Genomic DNA, 20793 nt, shown 5'->3' with positions numbered 1-20793 from the left:
AATCTTTCCAACAAACCCTCAAAAATTATTGCGAAAAATTATAAAACAACATGCAAATTAGGAGATAGATTCGGCAAAACATAGAAAACAAAAATCACAACAACATCAAATGCAACATTATACTTGAACGATGCAGGAGTAATAGTTAATAACTTTTCATCTATTTATAATACTCCCTCCGTCCCGCTTTAGCAGTCCCATTGACTTTTCTGCCATCTTTTATAAAAATAATAAAAAATAGTTAAAGTGGAGTAATGGTAAAGTAAGAGACACAATAATGTAGATAAGACTCTTCTCTATATTATTCTCTCTCTTAATTTACCGTTTCATCTCTTTAACTATTTTTTATCATTTTTACAAAAAGAAGGCAGAAAAGTCAATGGGATTGCTAAAGCGGGACGAAGGGAGTATTAATTAGTTACGTATTCATCTAATTATCATATTAGCAAATTACATATTCATCTAATTATAATATTATTTAATTACTAAATTGTCAATAGAAAGAGAATACGTATGTGGAGTACAAAATATTAAAATACTTCTCACCTAACATTCAATAAAGACAACAACCATTTCCATCTTCCACAATTACTCCAGTAAATTTTCTCTCACATCTAAAACCATTTCCATCTTCCATATTCTCTTTGTAAATCTCAAATGTTCAAGTGGTCAAAAAATGTCTATGCAACCAGAGGAGAGATACTCGGAAGATAACATTGCAATGTTCACTACGATAATTTCATCCGATGAACAATCACAGATGGTATGTATTGAAATTTATTTATTACTTTTAGCTTCTTTTTTTTTAAAATAACATTCCTTGTATCATCAAGATTCAAAAAGACAATTACATTTATGTTAAATAATACTCCCTACAACAGATCTTTCTAGAAAAATTTCAAGAGAAATATCAAGTTGAGCTAGGCCCAACGTGCGAGCTTGAAAACAGGTTTAATAACTACTGGATAGCAGCAATCAAACAACTTCCAAACAGAAAAATGTGCTTGGACAATGGATGGCAGAAATTCCACAAAGATAACCACTTGAGAGCTGGAGATATCTTGACTTTTGATCTGATTTCACCCAATTGCTTCTATGTGGAAATATATGAGGGTAGTACGCAATGTGCTAAAGAATACAACCAGAATGGGGTAAGAAATTACAATAAATTCAACTTTGTTAATATAAAGTTTAATATTCCATGTTTTAATCACTACTTTATAGAAGGAGCTATCGTCATGATCGACAGACCATCATCTTCAGAACTCATTGTTTCACCTTCTTTCAAATCGACCATGGCAACATCAAATCACAAAAAATTGGTAAGAACTTATATTTTTATTTCATAAATATATTTAATAATCATTGAGTGTATTTATTTATAAATTGAACAATTGAAATTGATAAATTAATGTAATCAACATTATAGCACATACCAATTCAATTCTGGAGGACACATGTGATGAACAAAGACGTTGAAGTCGCAATCTTTGAATTCTAAGAGAGAAAGTGGCAAACATACTTGAAGAGCACTAAAGATAGAGTGACAGTCTCAACAGGATGGTCATATTTCTTCCATGAAAACTCATTCCACACTGGAATGAAATTGAATTTTCAGTTGATAAGGAATACCCCTACCATCAAGTTCAAAGTTACTATGGCTGAGGTAAAAATAAATATTCTATAATTCATGTTTTAACTCAATACATGATATTTCTTTGATTGATAAATAAAAATAATAATCTTGCACTATATGTTATGCAGTAATCCCCATTAATCATGACAAAATACAATATTTTTTATAGTAATTTTTTATAGTAGTATTAAATAAATATTTAATAACAACATTAGTAGGAGGAAAACATACCTTACTAACTCCATTTTATAATTAAGCTCATTATCGATATCATAAATATAATGTTTTGAAGACTTTCACTATATCTTATGCAGTGATGACAAGTGACAAAATACAATGTTTTGGAGAATTGCTGGTCAGGTAAGTGGATTTCAAAAACTCTAATTTGTGGAACAAACAATATGTATTTTTAATTGATAATGTTTTAAGTACTCTATCAATAATAGACAATATGTAGTATGCACTCATCAATTAGCATCTATTTTGTATTATATTTATGATGCAATTATCAATGACACAATATTTACTACGAATATAAACATCTAAACTACATAAATATATCATGAATTATGTTAAACTATATAAATAATAGTGCAGAAACTGGGGTAAATACATATCTTGCAGATTACATATAAATGCAAAAAATATTTGTTAAATTTCAATAATATAGTGATATAGAAATATTTATCAAATGGTAATGGTATAGAGATAACCTACACCCTAAATTCTCGGTTTTAAGGAGGAATTTAGGAAGAAGTCGCTTATTTAACCAATATTTATGCTTTATATTTATGCACCATCCCTCGTTATTAAGTTTTAACCAATAAAGTAGATTTATGCTTTTATATTTATTACTATCAATACACTATTATACAACATACCTTATTTGACTATTATATATGATATTATTTTCTTGTATTAGTTACTATTTTTATATGGTTAAACATAAATATCTTGTTATAAGTACAATATGAAAACTAGTATAATATTAAATCCGTCGAAATTGCTTCAAAATTGTTGTAAGTAAAGTATCGACTTAATACTACTACTACTATTCATCCAGTTATTCAAAATATAAAAATTAAATATAAATATAAATATAAATATCATTCAATGCATACAAAAATATATAACATACACAAAACTAAACAACTGAACCACATTGAAAACATAACAAAATCTAAAACGAATCGACAAATCTTAATGCCAAAAACTGTTCAAATTCATAATTACACTACCACCAATTGACAATTCTTCTTTTACATTGAAACTCTAAAATCCAAAATATATCTCATACATACACGCATAATCGAATACAATATATCATGGATTCAATCACTACGATAAATATTAGAGTATAAATGACTAACATCAATGTAGTATCATGGAATCTGTTATAACTTTTTATACATATAAACATACTGTATGAGCTACAACGCCAAAACTTCCATCTTAATACCACGATGATAATCCAACATCTACAACCTTTCAAAACCATAGAGCTGAACATATAATCATACGAAATAATTATTAATTAGTTAGACACTCATACTATTAAACACAAACATCTTAGAATTATGACAAGCAAAAATTACACAAAAAATGAAAATAATGTACATCATCAAAGTTTGAAATATCATGGTTCAATAGTAACCTTGAAAGTGATGGATGGATCTGGTAAGAGCATAAAAGTAACTATGCTCCCAATTTCCAAACCATTTTCATCATAGAAAATTCTCCAACCACTATACAAAATTATCAAATCATCATCACATTATGTTACTTTCATAGAAAAATATCGCCAATCACTCGTAAGAACAACTTGATGAAATTCCCTTTCAGGTAGATGTTGTCTCCAAAATGAAAATGGTAGTTCCTACATTTGAAAAACAAAATATCAATATCATAATCAAATTAAAATTTTTAATCATACATAAAATAATTGAAACAATCAAAATATGTTAATCTAAAAGGTTTAGTTTGATAAAAAACATATTTTAGATAAACAAATATATAAAACGAAATATATTATTAATAAACTATTAGAAACATACCTTACTCATAAATAATATTATTACTAATAAAGAGTAATATATTATAGTAGTAAAGAGTATCATACAATATCAAAAATTACCAATTCATAACGTTTTTCTTCTTGTATGACTATACTAAAAGAAGGTCCATGCAAACGATTCTGAAGGAATGCTGAACTTTGTAGAATACCTAAAATCACAACAATAAGATTCAATTATTAAATATAAATAAACATTATACATATTTAAATTGAAATCAACTTATATGTAGTTAAAATAATTACTTGGTAATCTTGGTGCAGGTTTAATCAAGCCATAACTCGCGTAGATATCAGCCATGAACAACCCACCACCTTTGTACTCCAAAGTTATAGTGTCATCCACTACAACGTTATTCTCAGTAATAAAATTCTTCCATCCATATAACAAATAATAACATCTGTGACGAAAATAAACTTCAACTTCCCATTGAAATTGAGTGGAAAACATCATTATTTTACACTCTCTAGGTATTAAACACGAATCACTTCCTAGAAAATTAGGAGGCAGTACCTATTAAAATAAAAAAATAAAAAAAATAATATCAAATAATTATTTCAATAAACAATATTTTAATAAATGGCATTATAATCAGAGAATGGAATCCTAATTTTAAGATCTGTATTTAAATTGAAATTCCTGTTCACATGAACGCAGATCTTCGGCTGCACATCAAAGCTAGGGCTTGAAGAAGATTCCCCATCAGAGGTTGACATTTTATACTACAAAAAAATCAGACTTTATTATACAAACAATTACAAACTTAAAATAGTACTCCTACAGTATCCATTAAAAGTTTGAATACCTCAAATATTTAAGGGTTTTTTCGTATAAAATTTATTATAAGTAATCACTTTGAAATACTACCAATTTTTGTAAACAATACAAAATTTTCCTCCTCAAGCAAAACAATAAAATTTTTTACCTCTGTTTGCTTTTCTTTGCGTTGAAACTGAAAATCTTCTAAGAAATGTTTTTCACTATTAACAGAGAAAGGAAAAGGAGAAAATAAATCGGCAAGAGCACAACTGATACTTTTTAAAGTAGACACAGTTACCAATAATTTTAAATAACACACCTGAAATCAATAGAGAGAATAAATCAATAAATTAAAACAAACAAAGACAAAATACAATAAAGGAGAATACTAATTTTTGGCAAAAACATAAAAGACTCATTTAATTCAAAACTCTACAACATAGAAAAAGGACTATTAACATATAACGGATGGATTATAAGTAATTTACATTTAATATAAATTTGAAAATCAATGTTAAATGTCCACTATAATCGTACTATATAACACACAGTAAATTACATATAGGGTAGCATACAACGTATATTTCTTCTTACAATTCAGTATACATGCGTCTCTATATATCTCTATAATTAATAGTACTCCTAGTAACAAAACATACAATTTTATCTTGAAAACAACGAACCATTAATGAACCTACAAAAGGCAATAACAGTTAATTATTACATCTATAAATATAGAACCCTATGTATACCACTAATAATATCACCCTGACCCTCTATTTACTCAATGATGACACGTTCAATCCAATACATATTGTATGGACCTCTGGTAGTACAAATTAAATTACTTGAAACGACAGAAGTACTACTAATAGCATTAAATTAAAATTATAAATGCAAATCTTATTGTATGCATATTGTAATTCAAAATAAAATTACATTAGTATTAAATTAAGGGTAAACAACCATTAAATAATTAACTTTGATCAAAATATGACTTATCCCACAAAGATTAAAATCAGCTAATTAAATCACAAATTTCAGTTTTTCTACTTTATAGTACATGAATAAAGTTTTAGGTGCAAAACTTGAATTATACATATATTTTGTTTATAATTTGAACCTCAACTAAATAATACGTAATCTCAGTCCAACTTTAAGTTCAAATAAATTTTAACTCAAAATTTGAATTTTACACAAATCTAATTCATGACTAAGTTCTAAATATATATACTGAAAACAGTCGAAATAAATAAAAAGACTGCCAGCTCTTGTAAAAGATATTGAAAAGACAAAATGTCTACATTGATAGCAAAAACTGACCGCATGTCATTTCACAACTAATCATATCGTATAACAAAAACTCCTACTATTTATTAGTAATATACTACTAATACTTCATATTGCTACCAAAATAATATTTGTTCAACATACAATGTCAAACTATACACACCCAGACACTTCGAGAGCTAATCGCCCGTGCTATGGCTGGATTGAAGATGGAGCAACATACAATCCTGAAGACTTCATTACTCTAACACCACAACCAAGCAAATTGGAACAAAAGTCAAACCAAAAATCGCAAGAAAAAAATAAAATGAAGGCAGTATAAGAAGATGAAGATGAGGACTCTAAAGAGATAACACGGTAAGAATTTAAATATTTAAGAAAAAAATTTATTACCATATTACTTCATTCATCTTTAACATCATCTGTTTAAATAAATTCAAAATTTCCTATCAACATATAAAACCTGACATTTGTTATTTTGAATATTATAGCACAACCAAAGTTTGGTCTGAAACAATAGCAATATTATGCGAATGGAGACCAACTTTCCACAAAGTGTACAACCCTTCCAAACATGCAAAAATGATGGTAAGAATTGTTTACTTTACAATTTATATATTTCATCCGCAACAAATATTTTAATTAATGTCATGATTATCGCGAGTAGAAATTCAATATTTATTCATGTTACATAAATATATAACAATCTCTAGTTGATACTAAATATGGTTTACATGTAGCACATAATTGATATAGTAGATGAACATATATTTAATTATTTAGTATGACACTGAATATTATGCTCATCATCAGAAGAATTCAATCCTTTTTTACTTTACAATAATAAAAATAGAATCTGTAATTTTATTAGCAATATTATTTGTGACATCATACAAAATATCAGATTTTACTAAAAAATATTTATAATTATATTGCAGAATAGTTTTCTAAATTTTTTTTTTCAACCTTTAATGTAGCCAAACTATTATTTAAACGTTACATTAACTTTAATCATACATTTGACCTAAATAATCATCGTTTACTTTAGAATGATGTCTACATTTTCAATAATCATTATATTATTATTATAGATAATTCAAATAGCGGTTTAATTATTTATATAACTTTTATATGTCACTTGTATATCACAGGTATTTCCACAACAGTTTGAAGATTCATACGGAAATATAATACCAGAAAAATGCATCCTAAAAATTTCTCCAAATTCAGAATGGGTCACTTAGAAAAAGTGAAAAAACGCCACCATATCAGAACTTATCTATCAATGGGTTGGGAGAAATTTTTGCTTGATAACAACATTGGAATTGATACTTTATTGACTTTCATATATGTTGGTGAGGATACATTCATAATAAGTTTCTCTGAAAACAATGGTATTCGGATGAAGGTTAATTTCCCTAAAGGTGTGATTCTTTTTAATCATTGTTCTATTCTATATCCTTATCAAATTAATTAATGATAATATTACTTATTATTGTATATATACTAACACGACCTATCTTGCTGCAGATTTTACACCACCACCGAATGAAGCAACTAAAAAAATTGGAAAATCCAACAATGCCACCACAACAACAAAAAAGAAAAACATTGTTCCATCATCACAGTCTAGAGTACCTCGGAAAACTTCTCGTCCCAAATATCTTGCAGATTACGTATGAATGATTGACCAACTTCAATCTATTAAACTTGCTTCAGATTATTGTAACTATATTATGGATTTATATTTAACTTGTTGCATTGCCTATTTTGCTAATTATTTTTGACTAAAACAAATCCACATATAATAATGACAACTACTCTATTATTGAAATCAATTATGACTCTGTCGCCAATTGATCATTACTGATAAAATCCAAAAAAATTTTCATATCTCATCGGATATGGTAAAATATCTTCAATCTCAATAAAACAAATCTTCCCTGAATTCACGCATAGTCAAAAGTGACATATATCTATATAAAATATTATCAATACATACTACGATATCAAATATTTATTAGTATAAATTTATCCATTCATCCAATCAAAATCAAAATAAACAAAATACAAACTTTCATTCTCGCTTCAAATTATTGTAACTATATTATGTATATATATTTAACTTGTTGCATTGGATATTTTGCTAATATTTTAGTAGTACTATATGATTTGCTAAACAAAATATGAATTACATTTATATATTGTTTAAAATATTATTATTTTTTATAATAATATTATTACCACCATTACAAATCATACATGGAGTACTATATATTCAAATTTTCCAAATACATATATGTTCAAATTATTACCACCATTACAAATCATATATGGAGTACTATATATTCAAATTTTCCAAATAAATTTAAATCTAAATATTTGTTCCGTTACTAATTTGTTCCGTCAATAGTAAATAAACAATACAAATCCATTCAATGTTGAAAATTAACCAAATCTAAAACAAATCCACATATAATAATGACAACTACTACACAAATCCATTATGACCCTACGACATACTGACTACACTTTCACATCAATATTGACAAAATCCAAAATATATTTTCATTCCTAATCGGTGCTAATATATACGCAATCTCCAACCTCAAGAAAACATATCTTCCCAAAATACATGCATTGTCAAAACTGACTTGTACCTATGTAAAATAATATCAATACATACTACGAAAAATATACAGTATATACTATAAATTTAATCATTCATAAAATCAAAATATACAAACATTTATTCTTGATTCAAAAACCTGAGTTAAAATATCTCTGAATAAAACAAAAAAACAAATCTCGGAACTGAAAAGTTAATAACATAGAGAAAAAAGTACTCCTAGGAATTACTCCATGTCTCCATTCATCCCAAAATAATTGTCACTCTTTTCCATTTCAATTCATCCCAAAATTATTGTCACAGTTTTTACCATAAATAATAAATAGGTCCCACAATCCACTAACTTTTCCAACTAACTTTTCTTTACATTTCTTAAAGGACAAGAATGAGAGTGACTATTATTGTGGGATACAAAGAGCATTACGTAAAAATGACTGGATGTTTTATTCTTTTGGCAAAAAAGGGAAATAACTTAACATTGTTTCTGTTTGGACCCCACAAAAAGAAATACTCCCTCCGTTCCACAGTAATAGAGGCATTTCATTTTCAGCACTCATTTTGGAAAAATGATATTAAATAGTTAAAGTTGAGAGAGAGTAAAGTAAGAGAGAAAATAATGTAGAGAAGAGTACTCTTATCTACAATATTCTCTCTCTTACTTTACTTTTTCTCCACTTTAACTATTTATAATTATTTTTTCAAAATGAGTGCGCAAAATGAAATGTCTCTATTACTGTGGAACGGAGGGAGTACTAATCAACCTAGATATCACTTAATAAAGGAATTCTTAACTTAATCAACTGTATTCACAATTATTATATAATCATTAAACAAATTCGAGATGATGTTAATAACGGGAATAACTTAATCAATTCTTCTTTATCATTTGACAAATGCCACATCTTTTGTAGTATATCAAAAGCAATACAAAATTTAAACTTGAATTTTCAAAAGAAAAAACATTCAATTAAATATAATAAATTTGCCAATAATTAATAATTCTCATGTGAGAGATTCAAAGTCTATCTATTAACTTCTTTTTGGGATGTCCAATAAACTACTCGATTCCAACAAAAAATAAATAAATCATTAAACAAATTCGAGATATTTACTAATAATAATATCAAATGAATGTACAAAATATAATTATATATATTTGCAATCCTATATTAAATACGATTTGAAAACAAAAACCCTATTTTTAAAATTCAGAATATTCCCATACTCATTACATCATCCCTGTTAATTTATTAACATTCCCAACCCATCAGACTATTCACATTACCAACCAATCGTTTCAAATCACACAACTCTCATTCCCCTTTTAAGACTTCTCTCAAAGAAAACAACTACAGATTGAAAATGTCGACTTCAAGCCAAATATCATCCACAAACACAAGCTTGGGAGTAACACCAAAATTCTGCATACATAGATACACGACAATCAAACGAAATGACATGGTAATATTCAAAATCAGTTTCTATTGTTTTATTAAACTGTAAAAACCTATTCATTACTTTATTAATTAACTAAAACAAATTTGTTAAATTTTTACAGAAACTACCTACAGAATTTGCAAACTGCAACATTCCAAGCCATAACAAAATAGCAATGGATTCAACTCCACTTCAATGGGAAATCGAAGCTCATTATAAGCACAATCATTATGTCTTAACAAATGGTTGGAAAGAATTTCTTGATGATAACAAAGTTGAAGCAGAAGATAGTTTAGTTCTCCTATATAGCGACAATGCAATGTTCAAAGTTGATATCTTTGACAAAAATGGAAGTATCAAGAGTCCACCCACCATCCCAGGTAATATATTCTTAAACTAAAAGTAAACGGAAATTTTATTAAACAAATATTATTTCTAATAAGTTAACAAATATTTGATTTATATTGAGAATTCTCAGGTATATTGTTGTATGAAGATTACTATTTGAATTACCAAGGAAGACCTTCTTTCACTGTGACAATACCTTTTAATAAAATTGTGAGAATGAAAGAAGGTCTTCCTTGGTAATTCAAATAGTAATCTTCATACAACAATATACCTGAGAATTCTCAATATAAATCAAATATTTGTTAACTTATTAGAAATAATATTTGTTTAATAAAATTTCCGTTTACTTTTAGTTTAAGAATATATTACCTTGGTAATTCAAATAGTAATCTCCTTACGCGCTGCCTCCTGCCGGGTCGCAAAGTAGGACTTCTTTGGCCCGATCGCATGCTTGATCGTCTTCACAAAGACGGGCCAGTTTGGGTATATCCCATCCGCCAAATAGTATCTAATGTTGTGCTGGTTGCCGTTGGCAACGAAACTGATGGCGGGACCAACGCCATTGCACTGATCGTTGAACAGGGGCGACGACTGGAGGACGTTGATGTCGTTGTTCGACCCGGCCACTCCAAAATAAGCATGCCATATCCAAAGCCGGTAGTCAGCTACAGCTTCAAGGATCATCGTGGGATGCTTGGCTTTGAAGCCGGAAGTGTGTATCCCCTTCCAGGCGGCGGGGCGTTCCTCCACTCCCAATGCATACAATCGATGATGCCCAACATCCGGGGAACCCGTGCACCGACCTGTGCATATTAATCAGCCGCTGGCAGTCTTCGGGGCTCGGACGCCGAAGATACTGCGATCCCCGAATATCGATCTAACGCCCGCGCAAAAATTCAGCAGACACTCGACGGCTGAAGACTCCCCAATGTGGAGGTACTCGTCGAACATGTCGGCCGGGCCTCCGTACGCCGTTGCCTGATTGCGGTCGTACACTTCTGTATTGGCGTGTGTCCGGGTTTGCCAGCCGCATCCTCCCTGACCCTGAAAAACTCATACCTTCTCTCTAAAGCACCAACGATATGCATAAACAGAGGACGATGCATCCTAAAACGTCGGCGGAATAAGGCATCCCCAAAACGCGGCTGCGGAGCAAAGTAGTCCTCATACAACCGAATATGTGCAGCAATGTGGTCCCGGGTACATGCCGTCGGCGATGGATCGGCCGAGGTACCGCCACCGCTGCTGCCGCCGCTGCTGCCTCTGCCGGAGCAATCGATCAATCGCCTCTTGCACAGCGAGATCCAATTCATCATCACTATCACCATCACTATCACTAGCGCCTCCGCCACTACCACCCGTACGACTACTCGCCATTATAGATAATTGAAAAAAGAGGTTAAAGAGAGAAACTTGTCAACACAAGTAGTGTAAATGAAATGAAGTTGGGGGAGCCCTATTTATAGAGTTTTTTTTTTTAATTTAAAAATTGCGGACGTCCGACCGGAACGTCCGACCTTCGCCACAGTGGCGGACGTCCGGTCGGACGTCGATGCGAGGGGCGAGGCCATCCGACGGGCACTCGGGACGGGCGTGGGCGCCCTTCCCACCCACTACGACGGACGTCCGGTCGGACGTCGGCGACGTCCTATCGGGACGTCCGCCATTAGAGACACCCTTTGTGAGTTAATAAAGAGAGAGTAGAGTAAGAGAGAAGGAAAAGTAGAGAGAGTGATGTTTTCATTTTAGGAAACGTTTTATTTTTAGTGGGACAATCCAAAAAGGAAAGTGTTGCATTTCTAATGGGACAGAGAGACTGTAAAGAATCTAAATGTGAAATGAATAAAATAAAAAATAATTAAAATATTATTAATTAAATGTGGATAAAAAAAAAGAGAGAAACAATTATACTATTACTAAATATGAAAAGAAACTTGTTACTCCAACTATAGTGATCAATGATCAGAAACAGTAACATATGATGAAGCTATATTGGGTTAATCCAGTTGACTATAGCTATTTTTAAAAGATTCGGCCCATTTAGCTCAGCACGTGACTGCGGTAGAGCACGTGATATCTCAAAATCCCAGATTTGAATCATCGTTTCGTTTCGTCACACAAAATTTTTTATTCCAAGCAGACACCATAACTTATGGTAAATTATAAATAAAGTCCTCCACCCTTATCGATATTAATTTTGCAAGCCCCCCTTTTCGAGTAAATACTGGCAGAGTAGCCGCTATCCCTCTCCCTTTCTCTCCCATCTCTCTAGCTTTGACACAAACCCTAGTTTCAGAGTAGGATTAGGGTTCGACCAATTAATTGGTTGTTTTACTCTCTTTTCTACTCTTTCTTCTTACTTAGCTTCTTAAATTACCTTTTACTCGCCAGTTTGTAGGTTTTTCCCCTATTTTTTTTGTATTAGGAGAGCACTGTTTTTGGATCTGTGAGCTATGGATACTCGCAAACGAGGCAGACCTGAATTTTCTAATGGAGGCGGTTTCAAGAAATCTAAGCCAGGTATATATTGCTGCCAGTTAGGTTTCAATTCGCGCTTCAACTTTGGGCGTTCCTCAATTCTCCCCATGATTAGCTCAATGTTAACCACAATTAGCCTGTTTGTCTTCTTTTTTTCCCATTGTAAAGCTTAAGTAGAGGTGTTTCTCGGTCATTTATTTGGAGTTCTAAATTGAATTGCTTGCAGCTAGCTAAGGTTATTACTTGTTTGAACTTTTTAGCGAAGCTGAAAATTTATTGTTTTTCTTGTGGCCGTGGCGGGAAATTATGCAAAGAAGTAGTACTATTAGTTGGATTTGATATACTAGTAGCTGCTAGTTTAAAAATAAGAACTTTATCTTTTTTACTGGATAATTTATTTGGATTTTTTTTTTGTGTGTTTTTTAATGTGAAACCTACGCAATGTGATGATCTCGGTACAGTTATTGTGGATTATATCACTTATCCACAGTAAGTAGCAGTAAATATTGTTAACTTTTCAAGAGTTTTTTCTAAAATTTTGGGTGCAAAGTTAGTGTCATTGGTATTATTAAGTATCATATGAGCAATGGTAAGAATGAATGCAACTGTAACTGAGAAAAAGTAATTAATGTTTTGCAACAGAAATGGACTCCTTATCAAGTGGTATAGGAAGCAAATCGAAGCCATGCACGAAGTTTTTCAGGTTCAAATCTCAACCTACCTAATCATAATATTCAAAGTTTTAATACTTTAATACTCAACAGGCAGGCACTAATGTTAGTTCCAATAAAACTTTGTAGTGTTTTAGCTAGCATGTCTGGTTATAGTCAACACTAAGGTTTGTTCTTGAGCGCAACATGAGTTGTGTTGTCATGAAGAAGTTCAATAACCATTTTCTTACTTGATTTTAGTATTTCTTCACCAATGCACACTATTAGCATCATTATCCAGATATGATGTGCATTAAGTTTCTATGGCCTACTTGATATGAATATGATTATTACTCAGTTCAAATAAGATGCTGGAATAATTACTCATCTAATTATCTTAGTAGCTTATTACTCAGTTCAAATAAGATGCTGGAATAATTCATCCACTGTATTGAGTAACAGTGTTGTATGTTTTCATAGTCGTGTAATGAATAGCTTGGTTGGATTTTTTATGTTTTGGCCTTGCCTTAATCTGAATTTTCTCGCTGTATGTGATGTGGATAGATAGATGGAAAATGTCAAGTCTTTGCCATCAACGAACATATTATATGATTATGCAAGATTTGACAATTGATGAAAGAAAGGGACTTTTGGTATCCATTCTTGATGATCTTGGTTACTGGGGTCACCTCTAAGGCTCTAATTGCACTAAGGTCCTAAGTTCCTTTAAGGCTCTAATTGCAAAAGGTTATCCTTCATACTGGAAGAAGGAATTTTTGGAGGATATGTGAAACATCTATTTAGTGTCCAGTTCTCTAATCATTGATTGTCCTTATCCTTCCATGTCACTGGTGATTTATTTGTGATAATTCTTCTTAAATGAAAAAAAAACACTTGCAAAGGGACTAATGCTAAGTAGGCATGAAGCTAATAGTTGTCTTATGTATGCACATTCTATTTTGAAAATGCTGAAGACAGTTATATTATTTTTGGCAAGAATGACTAGTATATTTGTATGAGTGCTTTCTGCGGGAAAATGATAAGGGGTTCATTGTTTTCCTGCTGAGCGACTAAGACCTTTCTGCAGCAGTCGTGTAATGTAATTAGTTTTGCATTGTTTCTGCAGCGTTTCTGGTTGTCCCTTTGGTGAGAATTGCCACTTCCTCCACTATGTTCCTGGTGGCTATAATGCTGTTGCTCAGATGATGAACTTGGCCCCCGCTCCAACCCCCAGAACGGCAGGAGGTCCCATGCATGGCCAGCATGGCCAGAATGGTGCTGCTCCAGGTGCCGTCAAAACCAAAGTATGCAACAAATTCAAAACTGAAGGAGGCTGCAAATTTGGAGACAAATGCCACTTCGCACATGGGGAATGGGAGCTCGGTAAACCCATTGCACCATCTCATGAGGATCATCGTGGTGGTGGTGGTGGTGGTGGTGGACCCATGCCCGGTAGGTTTGGTGGCGGCCGAATGGAACCACCACCTCCAGCCAGCTTCGGCGCATCAGCCACTGCCAAGATCAGTGTGGATGCTTCCCTTGCTGGCGCTGTCATCGGGAAAGGAGGAGTGAACTCTAAGCAGATATGCCGGCAAACGGGGGCCAAGCTATCAATCAGAGACCATGAGACTGATCCAAATCTCAGAAACATCGAGCTCGAAGGCACATTCGAACAAATCCAACAAGCTAGTGCGATGGTGAGGGAGCTGATCGTCAGCATTGGGCCAGGGAGTGGGCCTGGTAAGGGCTTTGGAGGAGGTGGGGGACCGGCTTCCACTGGTAGCAACTTCAAGACGAAGCTCTGTGAGAACTTCACAAAAGGGTCGTGCACGTTTGGGGAGAGGTGCCATTTCGCACACGGTGAGGCCGAGCTGCGAAAAACAGGGTGAGGGTCCTTGTAGTGTCGGCGTGGTGTGATTTTGTGAAACTTTTTGGGTTCTACTAGCTGTGCAAAAGTAGATTTGATTATGTAACAGCTCTTTGGTAATTGGTAGTGGTTGAAGACGAGTACCGCAGCATTGTGAGGATTAATATCTCGGCTTATGTTTGTTTTGTTGTGTTAATGCATCCTTCTATTTCAGTAGTAACAAACACACATACCCTTAAAGTCGTTACTTATGCTTCACGACTTTAGTCTGCTCTGGAAATTTCATGTTATAAATTTCTGCAATCTTAATTTGCACTGCATTGTTTGAAATGGAGGAGTTTACATTGATATTAATCAATCAAAAACATGATGGGGGGAACAAAGTGAGTCAGAAAAGACTTGTGAAGAGTATAAAACATCAAAGGGGAAGATCGTTTGTTTTGTGCACAAGATATACATGAATGAACTATGTACCTACAATCAACTCTACATTCCACCGTGGGCCGTTTTCAACATCTCATATGGCTATCCAGAGTGTACTCATGGATCTCAGACGGGCTCGTTCCGGGCCTGTAAACATCCATCAAAGGTTAATGGACAAACTTCCAAGTATAACGAGATTTTAATGCCCGTAGATTTAAGGAAATTACCGTTTGTTTATGATGCCGTAGTGAAACTTGGCTCTGCCCGATTTCTTATCTTCCTTATACTGTAAAAACCATCATATAGAAGGTAAATTAGAAGGGACTACGATTCTTTGAGATAACCGGTAGATGTACGCACCAAGTTTAAGGTGACCAGCATGGAGGAAAATGCCAGAGAATCGAATGGAATATCCTCAAGCGCGAAAAGCTTGCATTCCGATGACTCTGGACCCGGTGCAAAGTGAGGTCTCTTCAACTTCGCCAGGAATATTACATAAGTCTGTCAGCATCATTCATAAACACGGAACCAATCATTACCATAAACGCGAACAATGCAGATAAGTAGCAGCATAGCACGCGCCCAAAAAGGGGATGCCCGACACCATTCTAGACCATAGACACGGAGAGCAAGTGACAAATCCATATGAAGAATACGTCTTACTTGGCCAATAAGGGGGATGTCCAGCTGAACGAATGGTGACAGGATCTCGACTTGTGCATTTGCTTCCTCCCACGTTTCCCTAATTGCCCCTTCAGAGGCTGACTCCCCAATCTCCATGTAACCAGCAGGAAGCGTCCTTCATATGCAGAAAAAAATAACATCTTGACATAATATATGATAATACGAATCTCTTTTGAAACGAAATTCCATGTGGAAATGCATACCAGAGGCCATGAGAAGGTTGGATATTCCGTTTACATAGCAGTATCTTGTTCTCATGCTCAATGAGGCAACCCACAACCTAGTATTAACCCGAAAAAAAGTTACTAGTGTGATCAAGATATGCAAGAAAATGTGATCATCCTAAGCACAAAAAATTGCTTCGATGAAGATAAACTAGGGCAGTAGCAATCTGAAATTTCACTAGAAAATTAACATATTTTCACATAGATGATTCGTGTAATGTATAATGGCAATACACGAAGAGTTCCATAAAAGTTACTATAATCCATGCTTGTAAACCTTCGTCTCTTCATACCATTTTGGGATTCTCATACGCAATTTTCCCACACCGCGTGCAGATAGCTCTCGTCTTTTCCTCCCCATCAGGCACCTCATGTTTGGTTGGGCCACCGCACAATTGACAGAAATTGATCTTCCTCGTAAACCCCTGCTGACATCAGAACCAATATTAGCTTAAATCCACCCTCCTCATCCCTCAATAAGACAATCGAAGTCATTATCCCGCAGCATATCATGTTGCAAACGAATTGAGGAAAAGATACCGCTTAAAACCAAGAGCCACGGCTCACCAAACACTTAATGATCAATATGCAATAGCTAATTGTTCAGCATTTACAATAACTTCGGTTGAACTATTGTTGTAACCACCAGCATTTCTTATAAACATCCCAATAAATTCATTCAAGTATAGACTAAACTAGATGCATCAAACTTTACAGTTCAAATCCAAGTCTAATCAGCCAAGGATTATTGTATTGCAACCTAAGTAATTCACCATAGCACCAAATCAACAAACTAAATAACCAAAATCAATACATAAAACATTGAATTAACAAAGTAAATACTGGAAATAAAATAAATACAAATTAGTAAAAAATAAACGCTCACAGCTGAGTGAAGTGCGGTAGACGTTGAAGGGGGCGATGGCCCACCATCTGGAGCGTGCGACATTTGAAAGGCTCGGAAAAAGCGAGCTTCTCGAAATCGAAAAGCGCCAAAATGTGATTTGGGGGATTTGGCTAAAATGGGGTTTCTTGAAATTAACTTGAAATTCGAATAAGGTTTCTTTAATCTGGAAAAACAGGCGGATGAAGAAGATGAAGAACCAAGAATTTGTACAGTTTTGAGCATTATTCAAGTTCCCGATTTATAATTCGATTTGCTTTTTCTAGTTCTACAATACCAATTTTTCAGCTCTAGCTGAACTAAATAGCCTGAATTAATTTGTGCAACGATATCTTTATTCCCATTTTCCCGATTGAGAGAAGTATAATTCGAATTTAACTTCAATTTGGGAAATACCAGTGGTAAAAAGTAGTAATGTGAAAATTTAACTCGACATCGTCGATCGAATAGAACTAAAGCAAAAAATTGCAGTCATTTTTGGGATTTTATTATCACGGTAATTAATTGTTTGATAGGAATTAGTTGGTCGCATTAGACCTTCTTATTCGATTGGTTTAGTTCTAACCGGACTGGTTAGCCGGTTGCATATTTATATATAAATTCAGAAATCAGAACTGGAACCTAAAATTGCTCGGTAGCGTAGGACCAAAGAACTGGTTTTTCATCCGATATTAATTTAAATTAATTCGGATAAAAATTTAAATAATTCAGTACCAAAAAAAATAATACTAACAATGCAACACACATCATAAATACAAGAGTGAACTACAAAAATAGTCCCTGGACTATGTTTATCTCGCCAGACAATCCTGAACTTTAAATATATCCCCAGACAACCCTGGACTAAGCGTTTATCTCAAAATTGATCCTTTTTCACTATTTCGTACTGAAACTACCCTTTTAGGGGTTTGGGCATTTTCAGAAGTTCAAAAAATTCACTTTTTCAGTTGTCAGCACATTTAATGATTGTGCAGGTTGTCTCATTATATCAATAACTCTCTCATTCTCTCTATCACCTTCTCTCCTTCAACTCTCTTCTCTTCCCTTCCTCTTCCTCCCCTTCCTTCCTTCTACAAAAGTCGAGAAAACATCTCGACTCAAGAAAGGAATCAAATGGAATGTTGTATTCCTTTTGCAAGCAAAGGGGTAAGGTTGGTTGGAGGCTGCAAGTATTTTTGGTGGTGTCATCCCAAGTGTGTGAATTTTGAAGGCTGCAATTACTTGGTTGAGCATTGGGGCGTGAAGACGAAGTTGGAAATAGAAGACGAAGTTGATTCTGAAGTATCTATCTCCTCCATCTCTCTCTCACCTTCTCTCCTCCATCTCTCTTATTCTGCAAATGTCGACGCAACATCTCGACTGAAATGGATTGTTGTGAGAAAAAGGGCAAACATTTAATTTCGGTGGTGTTATCCAAATTGTGTAGATTTTAACTTGGTTTGGCAGATTTGGCGCGAAGGTGGGGTTGGGGGAGAGGCCAGACGAAGTTGATTTGTTAGATAGACTGCAGTTAGTGAGTTCAGGGGAAATCTTTTATTGGCGTGAATTTTATTTGATTATGTGTTTGTAAGGTGTAAGTTAGGAATTATATTAATTTTGAAGGTTTGAAGGTTGTGATGTTGTAGTTTGATTGAAAAAAAGAGTTCGACTCTTTCTCGGAATAAAAAAGAGAATATGAAAATCACTCTGTCCGAAGTAGAAATATGAAATAAGCATTTTACACTCGAAATGTCCAACGTCTGGCAATTAATTAATGCTGGAAATCTAGTTTCGTTTGCATTTTGGGGGAAAAAGTTAAAATTGTCAACAGTCTACAATGTACAGTACTCTACTAGGGACTACAATTGATATTTCTTCAAACCCAATATGATATTAAAATTTGGGACTACACCGGATATAACTATCAGGTATCAAATATGATATTATTTATTGCTTATTGTCCTAGTACCTCGAATGATATTATTTGTGTTGATTAAGTCGAGTACTACATCCGATATTATTTCAACAAGATTTATTTCAGTAACATCTCCAGCGCATTCTCTAACTAGTTAACTGTTAGAAATTCTCTAACCCATTCACCCATGCCATGGTTAATTTCATAACTCAATTTAGAAATATCTGAAACAAATTTGAAACTTCAAAAATTAAGACTCGGTACTTAGAGCACATAAATCAAAATCAAATTACATTGATTTGAACACTACAATTCTTCCCCAACTTTCACGAACTACATCACCAATTTTTTTCCCCACAAACTGCAATCACAATATCTGAAACAAACGTGAAACTTCAAAAATTAATACTCAGTACCTAGAACACATACATCAAAATCAAATTACATTGAATTGGAACACTACAATTCTTCCCAAGTTTCACGCACTACTTCACCAAATTTTTTCCCATAAACTGCAATCTACGGGTGAAAACCTACTTCATCAAACTCACCATAATGGCTACAAATGAAACAAACAACGAAAACCCAACAAATAACACCAAAATACAATCTTTAACTTTACTTCCACCTTCAACATGATTTGGAGATAATTCGGAATCAACTTCACCTTGTCTTCCAACTTCGTCTTCACGCCCATCATGCTCAACCAAGTAATTGCAGCCTTCAAAATCCACACACTTGGGATGACAACACCGAAAATACTTGCAGCCTCCAATCTTGCCCTTTTTCTCGCAAACGAAATACAACATTCCATTAGATTCCTTTATTGGGTCGACAACGATTTTAAGAATCGCTCTTTGCTGGCACAAACAATTTTCGTACTCAAATCGGAGCCACCTACAACCAGTCCCGCCTCCTCCAGCATAACAGACAGCGTAGACATTTTGATTCATTTCTTGAGTCGAGATGTTTTCTTGACCTTTGCAGAAGGAAGGAAGGGGAGGAAGAAGAAGGGAAGAGAAGAGAGATGAAGTAGAGAAGGTGAGAGAGAGAATGAGAGAGTTATTAATATAATGAGACAACCTGCACAATCATTAAATGTGCTGACAACTGAAAAAGTGAATTTTTTGAACTTTCGAAAATGCCCAAACCCTTAAAAGGGTAGTTTCGGTACGAAACAGTGAAAAATGACCAATTTTGAGATAAACGTTTAGTCCGGGGTTGTCTGGGGATATTTTTAAAGTCTAAGATTGTCTGACGAGATAAACGCATAATCCAGAGACTATTTTTGTAGTTCACTCTAAATATAATGATGAATTTAATACCTAAATATTGAAATCAACGTACAACAACATACAAACAATCAAGGCAACAATATTAATTACTCATCCAGTACCTAAATTTTCAGTAATTCAAAATCTAACAAAGTAAGTAATTAAACACCTAAAAAGTTCAACATCCACAAATGTTCAATAAATCAAATAATCAATACCTAAAA

The 20793-nt window shown here is 33.4% G+C and overlaps 2 protein-coding genes across 3 annotated transcripts; one reads left to right on the top strand and one right to left on the bottom strand.

Annotated features, from left to right (window-relative positions):
- Positions 1–12389: 12389 nt before the first annotated feature.
- Positions 12390–15362, top strand: LOC125213721 (zinc finger CCCH domain-containing protein 36-like). The gene is made up of 3 exons (XM_048114413.1): positions 12390–12691; positions 13292–13352; positions 14426–15362. Exons 1-3 carry the CDS (start codon positions 12625–12627, stop codon positions 15186–15188), a joined length of 891 nt encoding a protein of 296 aa, XP_047970370.1. The 5' UTR covers positions 12390–12624; the 3' UTR covers positions 15189–15362.
- A 73-nt stretch (positions 15363–15435) lies between these two features.
- Positions 15436–17787, bottom strand: LOC125213722 (nudix hydrolase 23, chloroplastic-like). 2 transcript variants are annotated; one of them, XM_048114415.1, is made up of 7 exons: positions 17384–17787; positions 16791–16922; positions 16477–16553; positions 16253–16388; positions 15950–16090; positions 15817–15875; positions 15436–15736 (listed from the first exon to the last, which is right to left on the bottom strand). In XM_048114415.1, exons 1-7 carry the CDS (start codon positions 17624–17626, stop codon positions 15676–15678), a joined length of 849 nt encoding a protein of 282 aa, XP_047970372.1. In that variant the 5' UTR covers positions 17627–17787; the 3' UTR covers positions 15436–15675. The 2 variants fall into 2 exon arrangements, with proteins under 2 accessions (XP_047970372.1, XP_047970371.1); XM_048114414.1 differs by having other exon boundaries at positions 16791–16925; positions 17384–17785.
- Positions 17788–20793: the final 3006 nt, after the last annotated feature.

The sequence above is a fragment of the Salvia hispanica genome, chromosome 3 (assembly GCF_023119035.1).
Source record: "Salvia hispanica cultivar TCC Black 2014 chromosome 3, UniMelb_Shisp_WGS_1.0, whole genome shotgun sequence".
Lineage (NCBI taxonomy): Eukaryota > Viridiplantae > Streptophyta > Magnoliopsida > Lamiales > Lamiaceae > Salvia > Salvia hispanica.
The sequence above is the reverse complement of the archived record's forward strand: the minus strand, read 5'-3'. Positions and strand labels throughout refer to the sequence as shown.

Coding starts and splice junctions, on each gene's coding strand:
- LOC125213721 (XM_048114413.1), top strand. CDS start 12,625: ATGGATACTCGCAAACGAGGCAGACCTGAATTTTCTAATGGAGGCGGT. Junction 12,692..13,291: donor TTTCAAGAAATCTAAGCCAG/GTATATATTGCT, acceptor GTTTTGCAACAG/AAATGGACTCCTTATCAAGT. Junction 13,353..14,425: donor CCATGCACGAAGTTTTTCAG/GTTCAAATCTCA, acceptor TTGTTTCTGCAG/CGTTTCTGGTTGTCCCTTTG.
- LOC125213722 (XM_048114414.1), bottom strand. CDS start 17,626: ATGCTCAAAACTGTACAAATTCTTGGTTCTTCATCTTCTTCATCCGCC. Junction 16,926..17,383: donor CTACCGCACTTCACTCAGCT/GTGAGCGTTTAT, acceptor TTCTGATGTCAG/CAGGGGTTTACGAGGAAGAT. Junction 15,737..15,816: donor TACGGCATCATAAACAAACG/GTAATTTCCTTA, acceptor GGATGTTTACAG/GCCCGGAACGAGCCCGTCTG.